Source organism: Carassius carassius, chromosome 30 (genome assembly GCF_963082965.1).
Source record: "Carassius carassius chromosome 30, fCarCar2.1, whole genome shotgun sequence".
NCBI lineage: Eukaryota > Metazoa > Chordata > Actinopteri > Cypriniformes > Cyprinidae > Carassius > Carassius carassius.
Genome location: NC_081784.1, coordinates 25,243,770 through 25,256,893, shown reverse-complemented (window position 1 = coordinate 25,256,893; position 13,124 = coordinate 25,243,770). Strand labels below are relative to the sequence as shown.

Genomic DNA, 13,124 nt, shown 5'->3' with positions numbered 1-13,124 from the left:
GGCGGTGGAGCGATTGTTTCGTAATCAATGACAAGTCACTCGTTTCACTTTTATCATGATGTCAGAAAATTCCATTATAATCAGTTAATCTCTTATTGACTGACATGAGTGGATTCTGACAAACCAAAACACCTCTGATTGGCCATTCATTCCAGAAATCAACAGATATGCCTGTGACTCTCCAGAGCGCAAACACAGAGAGACCGATTTTTCATTATTTCCATTATCTGTCAACCTGCTCTTTAGATGTCTAAAGTCAACCGTGGTACATTTCCAAAACAATTTGCTTTGTAAAAAATAAAAAATAAATAAATACAGACCAAAAGAAAGAAAGCCGTCTGGTAATGTAAAGGTCAGTGAGGGTTTGAGAGCCATTGGCAGGATTTGCGGTGTGAGTGACACTGGATGTGATGTAACTTCCTCAGGGACTGACAGAGTGTCAGTGCTTCACAGCCCCTGACACAGACGCTGGTAGATCTCTGTCTGACTCTCTCTTTATCTGCTCTTTGAGATGTGCTGAGGCTGCAGCTCTGTGCTTTGTCGGATAGTCCTCAATCTCACCCACCTTCTATCTGTTAACAGCTCCCACCCACCCTCAGTCTCATTTTCAGACTGAGCTTCTAAACCTGAGATTACAGACAGCAGAGACAAGCCTTTACTATCTCACAGCCTGACAGTCACTAATAATCAAGTTAAAAGTGTTTAGACCAGAGCTGTGTGTCCCTTGTGAAATAACTCACCCCTAGCCGAAAAAAGCCATCCATCATAAAACTCCACACGGCTCCAACTGGAATCTGGAGATTGCAGTTTATATATTTTTAAAATCAATATTTTTCTTACACTAATATATTGCTTTGCTTCAGAAGGTCTTTATTAACACCCTGGAGCAGTGTGGAGTAGTTTTATGATGGATGGATGAACTTTTTTCGGCTTCAAAAACAGGGGCACCATTCCCTGCCATAATACAGCTTGGAAAAGTCAGGACATTTTTAAATATAACTCTGATTGGATTCGTCTGAAAGAGGAATGTCAGATACACCTAGTAAATGTCATTTACCATTTTTACCAAATTTATTCCCGCCTCTTTATGAATCACCTTGTAATAGTGGTGTATATAATGCAGATGAAGAATCTCCAATTCTTGATGAGTGCTGATCCGGGTTTGAATATAACTTTTCTAATCTTTTGCTGAGTGTTTGTGGCTGTTTTCAGCTGCAGAAAGTGATAGTGGTGTTTTCTCTCAGCACACAACTCTCAGACTGGTCCCTCAAATCACTTTGTAATTAGAACTTAGTCTTAGATTATTAAAGAGTCTTAGATGTTAAAGAATAGAACGCAGTGTGAGGGGCATGAATTTTGAATTCCATGCCAACTTTAAAATTGTCATTTCAATCAGTTTTGGACTTAATGTAATGTTATTGTTTACATTTTAGGTTTAATTTTAAATTTAAAAAGTCCTCCAGACCTGATCTCCAGTTCAATACATAATGTTATATATTTTTCAAAACAGTAGATCATGTTTATTATTTTTGCTTAATTATTACTCGTGAGCTAAGCACATCCAGCACATCTATACCCCCCGCCTGTACCCACTACGTATTAAAATTGACATACGTGCAAAAAACTATTAATATACTCACCATAAAAGTGCATCTGAAGCTGATAGCTGTGTTTGAGAAACTGACCCAAATTGAAGTTATTGTTCAGTAATAATAGATTTCCACCTTGGTTTTCAATGCCAGTTAATTTTTTAAGCCTGGCACGTTCATGATGGAAATTTTTATTTTCAGTTTATCTAATAGTCAAACTCTAATGCATTCCAACCACAGAGAGCTGTTCGACTTTTGCTGTCAGCTACATTACATCCTCCAGTCCTTTATGACCTGCCACAGCTGTGCCCATGCTTAAGTATTCAGTTGAACGTGAATTGTAAATGATATTGACCAGCTGAGCACAAGATTCACTTCTGAAGCTGTCCTTCTGTGTATGTGTGTGTTTGTGTGTGTGTGTAGTTTGAGAGGAATGATCCAGTGGACGGCAGGATCACAGAGAAGCAGTTTGGAGGAATGCTGCTGGCCTACAGTGGAGTTCAGTCTCGCAAACTCAAACAGATGCAGAAGAACCTCAAGAGGATGTTCAAGGATGCTCAGGTGGGCAACCTGCAAGTCCGAAAGCATGTGTGTCTGTGAAGTGCCACTGTTAGAAGAGCACATTAATTCCTCACCCGCAACCTTATATCGTTCCAATGATATAAGACCTTTGTTCATCTTCAGAACACGAATGATGATATTTTTAAAGAAATCCAAGAGCTTTCTAACTATGCATAGACAGCAAGGGAATTTTTTACATTCATCCAATTTAAAGCGTCACCATTATACACAAACACTTTCAGACAGATGTGTTTAGGCATTGCATCATCCTTTGTGATGTTTTTGAAGGCCCTGGAATGAACATTGCGTTTTAAACACTGTGTAAAATTAAAAATAACTTGTCTAATTAAAGTAACATTTAAAATCATGCTTAAAGCCCCACCACCCCCTAAAGGCTCAAAGAATATTTCAATCCTCATTATTTTACATTAATATACAGCAGGAGTCCGTAACCTTTTTGACCTAAAATGGCATTTTAAATTTTTCTTGTTAATCTTTTATGCCCCAGTATTCGTTTGGTGTCATTAGATGATCACAGAGGTGAATCAATCAGCAGTAGGTCAAATCAATCATTTGATAAGTAACACATTTTAGCCTGATTTTTATCTGGAGTAAGAATACATCAGGATTCAGAGTTTTAATGGCTCAGTATTGAAATGTTTCACAGTACATGTGTGTGAGCTTTGCGTCCGGCGTATTTATTAGCATGAGGGCACTTCAACACAAATTTGAAGGGTGTTTTCTCAATAGGGCTGTTTTATGTGTGTCTCTCAAACGCTCTCATTCTGTAATTTTATCCTCTTATTAAGAGGATGTTAAAACTATATTTATAGGCTCTATGCAACACTATGCATGCTGTGCAAACACGGCATGTTTTTCTCGGCTCTAATGGATAGCTAATGTCATGTCACTCTCTCAACAGAGTTGAATGACCAGATGTGTCATAAACTAATTTCATTAAATGAATGTGAATTATTTTAGCATTCTCAATTTCTCTTTCTCTCACAGGGCATCACGTTTGAAGAAGTGGAGAACTTCTTCACCTTCCTGAAGAACGTGAATGACGTTGACACTGCGTTGAGTTTCTATCACATGGCTGGCGCCTCTATAGATAAAGGTACAGACCCAGACAAATACATGAGCACTCAGACAGTTCCTTGTAAACATTTAGTTTGGAAGCAGAGTGAAGTTGTGTTGCAGTCAAACAATCAGTTTGGTGTGAGATATACTTCAGAGGGTCAGTGAACGGGCTGTGGGCAGTTCTCTCTCTCTGTTACCTGGACATTTTCAGGCAATGCAGAAAGTCTCTTAAATATCATTAGATGTCCTTCTCGTTTAAAAACAATCACTTTTCCAGTCCTTCAGCCTGTATTTGATTTCTGTTCAGGGTTATAGTTTGTACAGCTTGTGTGCAGAGACGGTTTACAATGTTTTTGAAGAAGAAGAAGAAAAATGCTCGTGCAATGCTAGCTGCCGTGATGATACGATCTATATGGCATTGCTAGAGTGTTCCGGGTTAGAGAGTGTATTAGTGCCTGCCCACTTTTTTATTCTGGAATTATTTTCCTTTCCCGGAGCGATTTTTAAAAGGTTTTTGTTAATGAGTAACAAGCCATGAACAAAACCAAACGACTAAAGGAGAATCACAACAGTAAAAACTTTGATTTGAAGCAAAGGAATATTTGAACATTTGGACAAAAAGACTTAATGGCTTTAACGAGCAAAAGAACTGCAATCCCATGAAGCACTGCAAATAACAAAATAACAGCAAAAGAGAAATATAAAACTATTGATTTAACGTTGTCTGTTATAACTGTATGAAACTATGTATTTTACATATACATATTTTAGTATTTTGTGAGCATATTATGGAGACAGCTTCAGCATTATTGGTAATGTGTTTTGATTTTGTTTTATACCACATATTACACTATTAATCACAATTATAAAAAAAAACATGTTTTTGAATTAATGAATTGACAAAAAATTTATTAAAAACTAAAATTAACTAAAGCACATACAGTCAGCTCACAACAGATGTGTTTTTCAGTTATTGTTAAAAAAAATAATAATTCCCTATGGAGAAAATGAATGGAGTTTTTACTTCTGGAACCTGTTGCGATCAATTTGCAATTGGTTGAAGTGAAATAAAGGTTTTATCTGATCCAAAGTGTCTGTAATATATTCTGGTCTCCAGATATGGTTTTAGCTACCTGCTTCAGAACGAGTCTAGGTGTTTTTGTTTTTTTTACCCAGTTTGCCCAGTCAATAATGTGTAAAGGTGCAGACTTATTTCCAAAAGCAATCATAAATCATTAGTTGTCAGTGACAGTTGGTGATCTGAGGTCAAATAAACGTGTGGTACAGGCTCTTCACAGCGTGTGACACTTCCTCTCAGGCCTTCTCTCACCATTGATTCCTCTTGCTGTTGGATTGTAACTCCGTGTCTCTTTCATTTCTCTGTCCATCTCTCTGATCCAAACTTTGAATCACTGACCCTAAGAAGACAAAAGAGGGTTTTTATCAGCCTGTCATCTTCAGAATCGCTCTTTCTCGTCTGTATTCTGATCTCAAGGCCGTGTCTGTCAGACTGACTGTGAAGGATGCTTTTTGACTCGTCTGGTTTCTCCCTCACCCTTCCTGTTCCTGTGTCCACTAATGAATGACCTTCTTTTATGTTTTATGTTCTCTTCCACTATCAGAGATGTGCAGAACTACATAGTCACAATTATAAACCGAATTGTTCATAATAGTAGGTTTTCTTGAGCTTGTTGTGCTTAATCTTTGATGATAATTGAAGGTAAGATGTTTTTATATTTAACCTAACTTCGTTCCTCCACCCAGTAAGCTTGCTCTTCTAATTTTTCATTCTAACTGAAATGTTACCGAAATACAGGAAATTAAATACAGAAAAGAAGAATAGTGGCAATACTTAAAGAATAAATATGTATGGCACGAAATAAAATGTATTATTGTTTTATAATTATTTATATTGCACTTATGCATTTACGCATTTGGCAGAAACATTTTAGCATTTTATCAGTTCATGCGATGACCCCTTGACTTTAGTGTTGATAGCTCATTATTATTATATTAATGCTAGTATGTTAGTGTTATAGTACGTATTCATATTTTGAATTAGCTCCTATTTTATAATTTGTTTACAAGTTTTGGTTTTAGTAACTTAATGTGCTTTTGCGGTTTTCATTATTTTAAATCAATCTCTATTTAATAATCTTTTTATTACATTTTTTTTTTCAGTTTTAGTCATTAGGTTAGTTTGAGTTTTTATTTAATAACAACAACACTGGATTTCACTATTTTAAATTATTGTATATTTATAGTTTATCCTTTTTGTATTAAAAATAATTGGGAATTTATTTACCAAGGGGGCCGATTTGTCTTTTTGGTGAATGAAACATTGAATGCTGCCTTAGAATTATGGAAAGCTAATAATTCTATCGGCAACGTTTTGGACTGTCGGGAGCTTGTCTATCATACATGTAAATGCTGCTAACCACGTCAGCTCAGGTTTTGGAATAGAGCTAAAATGTCCCACTTCCTGACATTTTGTACGGATTTATATACATTTTTTTCCTCTAAAGTTCGTTAATTAGAGGTGGACACACCACCTCCTCCTAGACTTGATCTTTATCCTGCAGTTGGTTCACCCTCCTCTTGTTCTGTCTGGTGAGATGTCCTCAGCAGGGACTGAATGTCCAGTATGACACCAGTGATCAAGCTCAGACAAACTGGTGGTGAAGCTCCAGTTCCCTCTTCATTCATCGCTCTTCTCCTCTTGTTGTCTTGTTCTCTCTACAGCCACCATGAAGCAGGTGGCCCGCACTGTGGCCAAGGTAGAGCTGTCTGACCACGTGTGTGACGTGGTGTTTGCCCTCTTCGACTGTGACGGTGAGTGTGTGTGTGTGTGTGTGTGTGTTTATCAGGTTCCTGTTTGAATTTGGAATGCACCAATATCATTTTTTGTGACATTGGTTGATACACTAATAGAATTTTAATTGCTAGTACTAATAAATTTGCACTAATACAGCTGCTTCTCCTGTAATTGGGTGTTTTGTTTTTGTGTGTGTTTTGGTTTTGTTTTGTGTTTGGTAAGGGTTATTGTTGTTTTGTTTGGTTGTGTTTGCTTTTTGTTTAATTTAGTTTTTGGATTTGTTCCATTTTGTTGTTTTTGATTTTGGTTTTGTGTTTTGGTTTTGTCTTGACATTTTGTGTTGACGTGTGTTGGATTTGTTTTGTGCTTAGTTTAGTTTAGTTAATTGTTGTTTTGTTTATGTTTTGTTTGGTTGTGTTTTGTTCAAATTTTTTGTTTTTGGTCTTGTTCCCTTTTGTTGGTTTGTTTTGTTTCGTTTTTGTCTCGATACATTCAGAATATAAAAACTTAATTTAATTTTGAGTTTTCATTTTTATTCTCGGGCACATTCATAGTTTTAGTTTTTGCTATTTTGTGAACTATAGTTTTTACTATTATTTCAGTTGTTGTTTTTTTATAAGTTTTATTAATAATTATAATTGTGTTCATATTTTATTAATAATTATTTTTTTATTTTTGGGGGGGGGGGAAGTCGTGGTCTAGGGGTTAGAGAGTTTGACTCCTAACCCTAGGGTTGTGGGTTCGAGTCTTGGGCTGGCAATACCACGACTGAGGTGCCCTTGAGCAAGTGTTTATGTGTGTATTTTAACTAGTGTAATTCCAGAAGCACAGCACCAGTACATCAAATGCTGCTGAGGGTTAATAAGCATACGGAGTTGGAAAGCACTGAGTGTGATAATTACCCATCATATTTCTCTCTCACGCTTACTCTGTTTCCTTCGCCTTTCTTTTTAGGAAATGGGGAGCTGAGTAATAAGGAGTTTATCTCCATCATGAAACAGCGGCTGATGCGTGGGCTGGAGAAGCCCAAGGATATGGGTTTCACCCGGCTGGTGCGTGCCATGTGGAAGTGTGCCCAGAATACTGCCTGGGACTTTGCCATGCCGAAACAGCAGTAACAGCCCATTCCCTGCTCCATGTGGAGTATAATTAATCATTCAGGGATGAACTCCTTTGGAAGGCATATCTATAAGACGCATGCTACATCCTTGGGCCCTTCGGTGCCCACCTGCAACTCTACTCAAACATCCAGACAGAGCTCACTATCTTGTATTTATTTCTTGCTGTTGGCCAGTTTTGGAGTTGAATGCACAATTCTACACACACTAGAATGTGACTGAAACACAACAGCGAGAGATCATCAGGTGCCATGAGTTCTCATCTGAAATGAATGTTAGGACCCAGATAATTCCTATGATATTCAGCTAACACTCCCAATCACTTCTATAACAAAACGCTCCTTATTTTGCACTCCTGTTGCCAAGTGTGTCCATGTTTCGAAGTCTCCACTTCAGAACTGAATATTTAGCATCCAGCGAAAAGCAATTTCCATTTTGTTATAAGCTGCATTAATATTTAGAAAATCAGATTTCTGAGTGATGCTGAAAGAAGGATACTATTAAAACATTTCACAGTACTAAAGTCCGTGCATTTATTTAATAATATGAGGGGTTTTATTTGATTAAGGCATTTTGAAAAGGTGAACATGTCTTACATACGCTAATACATAATGTCAGACTTGAACACAAAATTGTCCAAAACATTACTGTTCACTAAACACTTTGAATTATTAAAGATAATCATGCTGTCAATAAATATATTAAGTATTCTTCATTAGCTGTAGGCTGCTTATGTAATGTGAAAAATGACACTAATGTGTTGTATCAGCGTTTTACACCACATTTAAACATGGCTCATCCAGTCAGAATTTGTTAATAAACTGTAAAATGCACTTCGGTGCAAAAGTCTTTAGGATTTTCTCTGACAAAAAAAATGGTTTTAAGCAAGTTATTTCTACCTTTTGCTGTACTGTGTGAGTAGTAAATATCAGTTTACATTTCCAAACATAGCTTTTGCCATTAGTTGTAATAATAATAATAGCTTGAAACCATTTTTTGTTGATGAAAATCCTAATGGCCTAAGACTAATATATTTATAGTCTGTTGTTAGAACCTAATTTAGTCCATGAAATGATAAAGAGCTCGGTTCAGAATCAGTAGACTACATATGTTTAATAAATGATTAAGAAACATGCTTCAAACGGATGCTTAGAGGTGAAGGAAATGTGTGTGATTTTGAGTACTATATACAGGTCCTTCTCAAAGAATTAGCATATTGTGATAAAGTTAATTATTTTCCATAATGTAATGATAAAAAATTAAACTTTCATATATTTTAGATTCATTGCACACCAACTGTAATATTTCAGGTCTTTTATTGTTTTAATACTGATGATTTTGGCATACAGCTCATGAAAACCCAAAATGCCTGTCTCAAAATATTAGCATATCATGAAAAGGTTCTCTAAACGAGCTATTAACCTAATCATCTGAATCAACTAATTAACTCTAAACACCTGCAAAAGATTCCTGAGGCTTTTAAAAACTCCCAGCCTGGTTCATTACTCAAAACCGCAATCATGGATAAGACTGCTGACCAGAAGGCCATCATTGACACCCTCAAGCAAGAGGGTAAGACACAGAAAGAAATTTCTGAACGAACAGGCTGTTCCCAGAGTGCTGTATCAACGCACCTCAGTGGGAAGTCTGTGGGAAGGAAAAAGTGTGGCAAAAAACGCTGCACAATGAGAAGAGGTGACCGGACCCTGAGGAAGATTGTGGAGAAGGACCGATTCCAGACCTTGGGGGACCTGAGGAAGCAGTGGACTGAGTCTGGAGTAGAAACATCCAGAGCACCGTGCACAGGCGTGTGCAGGAAATGGGCTACAGGTGCCGCATTCCCCAGGTCAAGCCACTTTTGAACCAGAAACAGCGGCAGAAGCGCCTGACCTGGGCTACAGAGAAGCAGCACTGGACTTTTGGACAAATTTTGCATGTCATTCGGAAATCAAGGTGCCAGAGTCTGGAGGAAGACTGGGGAGAAGGAAATGCCAAAATGCCTGAAGTCCAGTGTCAAGTTCCCCCAGTCAGTGATGGTTTGCGGTGCCATGTCAGCTGCTGGTGTTGGTCCACTGTGTTTTATCAAGGGCAGGGTCAATGCAGCTAGCTATCAGGAGATTTTGGAGCACTTCATGCTTCCATCTGCTGAAAAGCTTTATGGAGATGAAGATTTCGTTTTTCAGCACGACCTGGCACCTGCTCACAGTGCCAAAACCATTGGTAAATGGTTTACTGACCATGGTATTACTGTGCTCAATTGGCCTGCCAACTCTCCTGACCTGAACCCCATGGAGAATCTGTGGGATATTGTGAAGAGAAAGTTGAGAGACGCAAGACCCAACACTCTGGATGAGCTTAAGGCGGCTATCGAAGCATACTGGGCCTCCATAACACCTCAGCAGTGCCACAGGCTGATTGCCTCCATGCCACGCCGCATTGAAGCAGTCATTTCTGCAAAAGGATTCCCGACCAAGTATTGAGTGCATAACTGAACATAATTATTTGAAGGTTGACTTTTTTTGTATTAAAAACACTTTTCTTTTATTGGTCGGATGAAATATGCAAATTTTTTGAGACAGGCATTTTGGATTTTCATGAGCTGTATCCCAAAATCATCAGTATTAAAACAATAAAAGACCTGAAATATTTCAGTTGGTGTGCAATGAATCTAAAATATATGAAAGTTAATTTTTTATCATTACATTATGGAAAATAATTAACTTTATCACAATATGCTAATTTTTTGAGAAGGACCTGTAATATAGTTTTACATTGCTGAGGTGAATTAGCATTTACTCCCTGCTGAATAACAAACACATGAGCCTCTTTCATCATCACATTACACTAATCAAGTCAAGTCTACAATAAACGTATTAAACTTCCAGCAGAGTTGGGTGTAGAGTGTGTGCTTCCTGTTGGATTCATGCAGGACTAGCACTGTAAAATACTGCAGCTCTGATCGCCAGCATGTTACTTTGTATATACAGTTTGTTGCTGTAAATTAATTACTGTTAAATTGTTTCATGCTTACATCTTTAACCCCCTACAGCAAAATCCTCAGTTTAAAATGAACACTCAAAATGTGTCCACACTACAGTGTTAGAGTAACACTGAATCAGATTAATTAAGTGATTATTGTGCATTTGTGATGAACACCTGCTCTTAATCACTGAAAGAAAGATAAACAAGAACAACAACTGACACTGAACAACAACCAGCCACAGCCTTAGATGAAATCAACAGAAATAAAACGTAGTAAATCTCTCAAGATCTGATTAAACAACTCCTAAAACAGCATCACCATTTATTACCAGGCTGACTTTATTTCTGTCAGACGTCCACAGAAGATCTTGCTGAGAATTACAGAGGTTTTTTTTCCACTACCATGAAGGAGATCAGTGTTTAATTTAATTGAGCTCTTTGACCTTGATTTTTCCATTTTAATTTTTACTTGACTGCTGTAACAATGCTGAGATAGACCGTGATAGACCATTTAATCATCACTCATAAAAAATTAAAAATAAAAATAATGTTCATAAGTCAAAGGTTAAGAGCCCAACTAAAACAAACACTGATCTTCACGATTGTGACGTGAAGTAAAACAACATCGCCTCTGTTTATTCTCAATAAAAGAAACTTCTGTAGACATCTGACAGAAATAGTCATTCTGATTAGAAATGCGTGAAGCTTGTAAAAGCTGTTTGTGATGTTTTAATCTTCAGTTGATTTCATGGAAGGCTATGGCTGAAGTCAGTTCTTGTTTTTGTCTGGTTTCTCTCTTCATCAATCATCCTGCTTGTGAACAGCAGCTGTTTATCAGTGTCTGAATTCACTCAGTTTTCATTCTCTCTGTCAGGTGGACTATGTTAGTAAACTCGTGTAGGGAATAGTGAATGAGGGTGTAGGGCGTGATTTGACACAGCCCCTTGAGTGTCAGCTTTGAACGCTGTTAATTCACAATATATCAGCAAGCTACTTTCTTGAAAATGGCAAATATTACCCATAATGCTCTTTTTTAATGAAAAACAGCATGCTGCTGTAAAAATGTGTCAGTTTTACAGCAATTTTTAACAGTGCATGATACAAAGCAAACCTTGAGTAATTTGAACCGTTACACCCCTAATACCTACTCAATATCTTCTTAGATATGGATTTCAATCCTTAGTGTTTGATTAGCTTTACTACAGTAAAATGTCTGTGTGAACACTTTGGACATGCATAGGCCCCTGACATCTTAGACAACAGCAGTTGGCAATGGCCTATCACCAGGTGAAGATTGCTTCAACACATGCGTTTGGCAAAGATTGGATGCTCCTTAAAGTATATCCCATTGTTGTAGTCCCTCAGCACATGTGTTGTGTCATTTAGAATTTCATAAATCCTCAACGCTGCAGTACTTTTTGAACAGATCAACAATGGGAACATGGGCAACATTTACAATCGTATGACATTAACCTCCGTTAAAGTATGCCACACCGGTTATTTCTTGGCCAGGGACCATTTGAAAAAGAGACTATAATCTCAATATGATTTAAATAAAGAAATAATATGTCCAAATGAATACAGTATTCTTTGAACAAAGGTTTAGTCTATTACTACAGGCCTCAGCAAAAATGCTGACCGTAAATGTATTACAAAACAGATTGGTGCACATCTCATTACAATGTTTTTGATGCTTTTACATAATTTATTTTGTAATTCCAAGTTAAGAGTGAAGAAAGAGTATTGTGTGAAAAGTAAAAAAGAAAAAAATTTTCACATATGAAATGGATGCCTTTGGGTTCAGTTGTTGAATGTGCATGTTCAATAGGAAAAGTACATTTTGGTTGCCCATAGTACAAATATCCTTAAACGTACAAAATGCAATGTTTCTTTACAATTCTGTCCCATTAAAAAGGTATTGCCCCAGTGACAATGGTTGTCTTGGAGTAGAATATTAAGGGCATAACAGAAAAAAATCAATAAAAGCATAATCTGGCAGATCAGAAAGTCTTTAGTACAGTCACAAAACTGCATGGGGACACGAAGGCTGAGGATCTAAATGCAGTAGTTTAGAGGGGAAATCCACAACTGTAGTCAAAACAGGCATAAAGGTCAAAAACAAGCACTCCAAACAATAACAGAGTTCAGAGCTGAGGCAAACAGAGTGATCCAGATAAAACGGACAGAATATGAAGAAAAAAGGAAAACACCAGAGAACCAGGATAAAACACTCAGAACTGCAGTTGAGACACGCAAGTCTTTGCAAAGAGTGACTGAAAACAGGTAATGAGCAACAGGTGAAAACAATCAGGCATGATGAATCCAGGCAATGGGTTATGGGAAGCGCAGTCCAGGATAGAGTGGTACGGTATGGGTCCTCTGGTGGATCTCCACAGTGGACCTGATGGCCACCACACCAAGGTGGAGCCAATGGAGCACTTCAGCAGAGCTGATGGTGCAGGGGACCACCAAGATAGCTCAGGCTGAACTGGAACCCACCACAGTGGATCTGAAGGTCACTGAGGTGGAGCAGATGGAGCTACTAATTGAGAGCACAGAGAATAGAAACGGCCCTTGTATTTATAACAGCACATTCAGAGAGTTCATGAACAACTTTCATGGTCGTTCCAGGTCGTGAAAGAGGATTAAAACAAAAAACTTTGTAGGTTACAGCTGTCAGAAATGAATAGGAAGTGTAGAGGCCCTGCTTTGAATGACTTCAGCACATCTGCAGGATATCACTAGTTTCTCACACTGCGCTGGTGTGATCTCAGTCCACTCTTCTTCTAGTCTCTTCCATAGTTTGGTGACTGTAGTGGGTTTCTTAGTCCTAATTTTGTCGCCAAGGATTTTCCAGAGATTTTCAGACGGGTTTAGATCAGGACTATCCATGTTCAGGTTTTGCAGTGTGAGAGGGAGTATTGTCTTGCATGAAAATTGCACGCTGATAAACATTTGCATTCATGTAGCTGTAAAAGA

The 13,124-nt window shown here is 37.7% G+C and overlaps 1 protein-coding gene across 2 annotated transcripts in view; it reads left to right on the top strand.

The window, feature by feature from the left end:
* Positions 1–7,165, top strand: part of LOC132110964 (calcium uptake protein 1, mitochondrial) — a 71,188-nt gene extending 64,023 nt beyond the window's left edge. For both annotated transcript variants that reach the window (XM_059518115.1, XM_059518113.1), the window contains exons 9-12: positions 2,013–2,150; positions 3,159–3,267; positions 5,973–6,062; positions 7,000–7,165. In XM_059518115.1, coding sequence (XP_059374098.1) covers positions 2,013–2,150; positions 3,159–3,267; positions 5,973–6,062; positions 7,000–7,163 — 501 coding nt within the window. In that variant the 3' untranslated portion in view covers positions 7,164–7,165. The remainder of the gene's footprint in view (positions 1–2,012; positions 2,151–3,158; positions 3,268–5,972; positions 6,063–6,999) is intronic.
* The last annotated feature ends 5,959 nt before the right edge of the window (positions 7,166–13,124 follow it).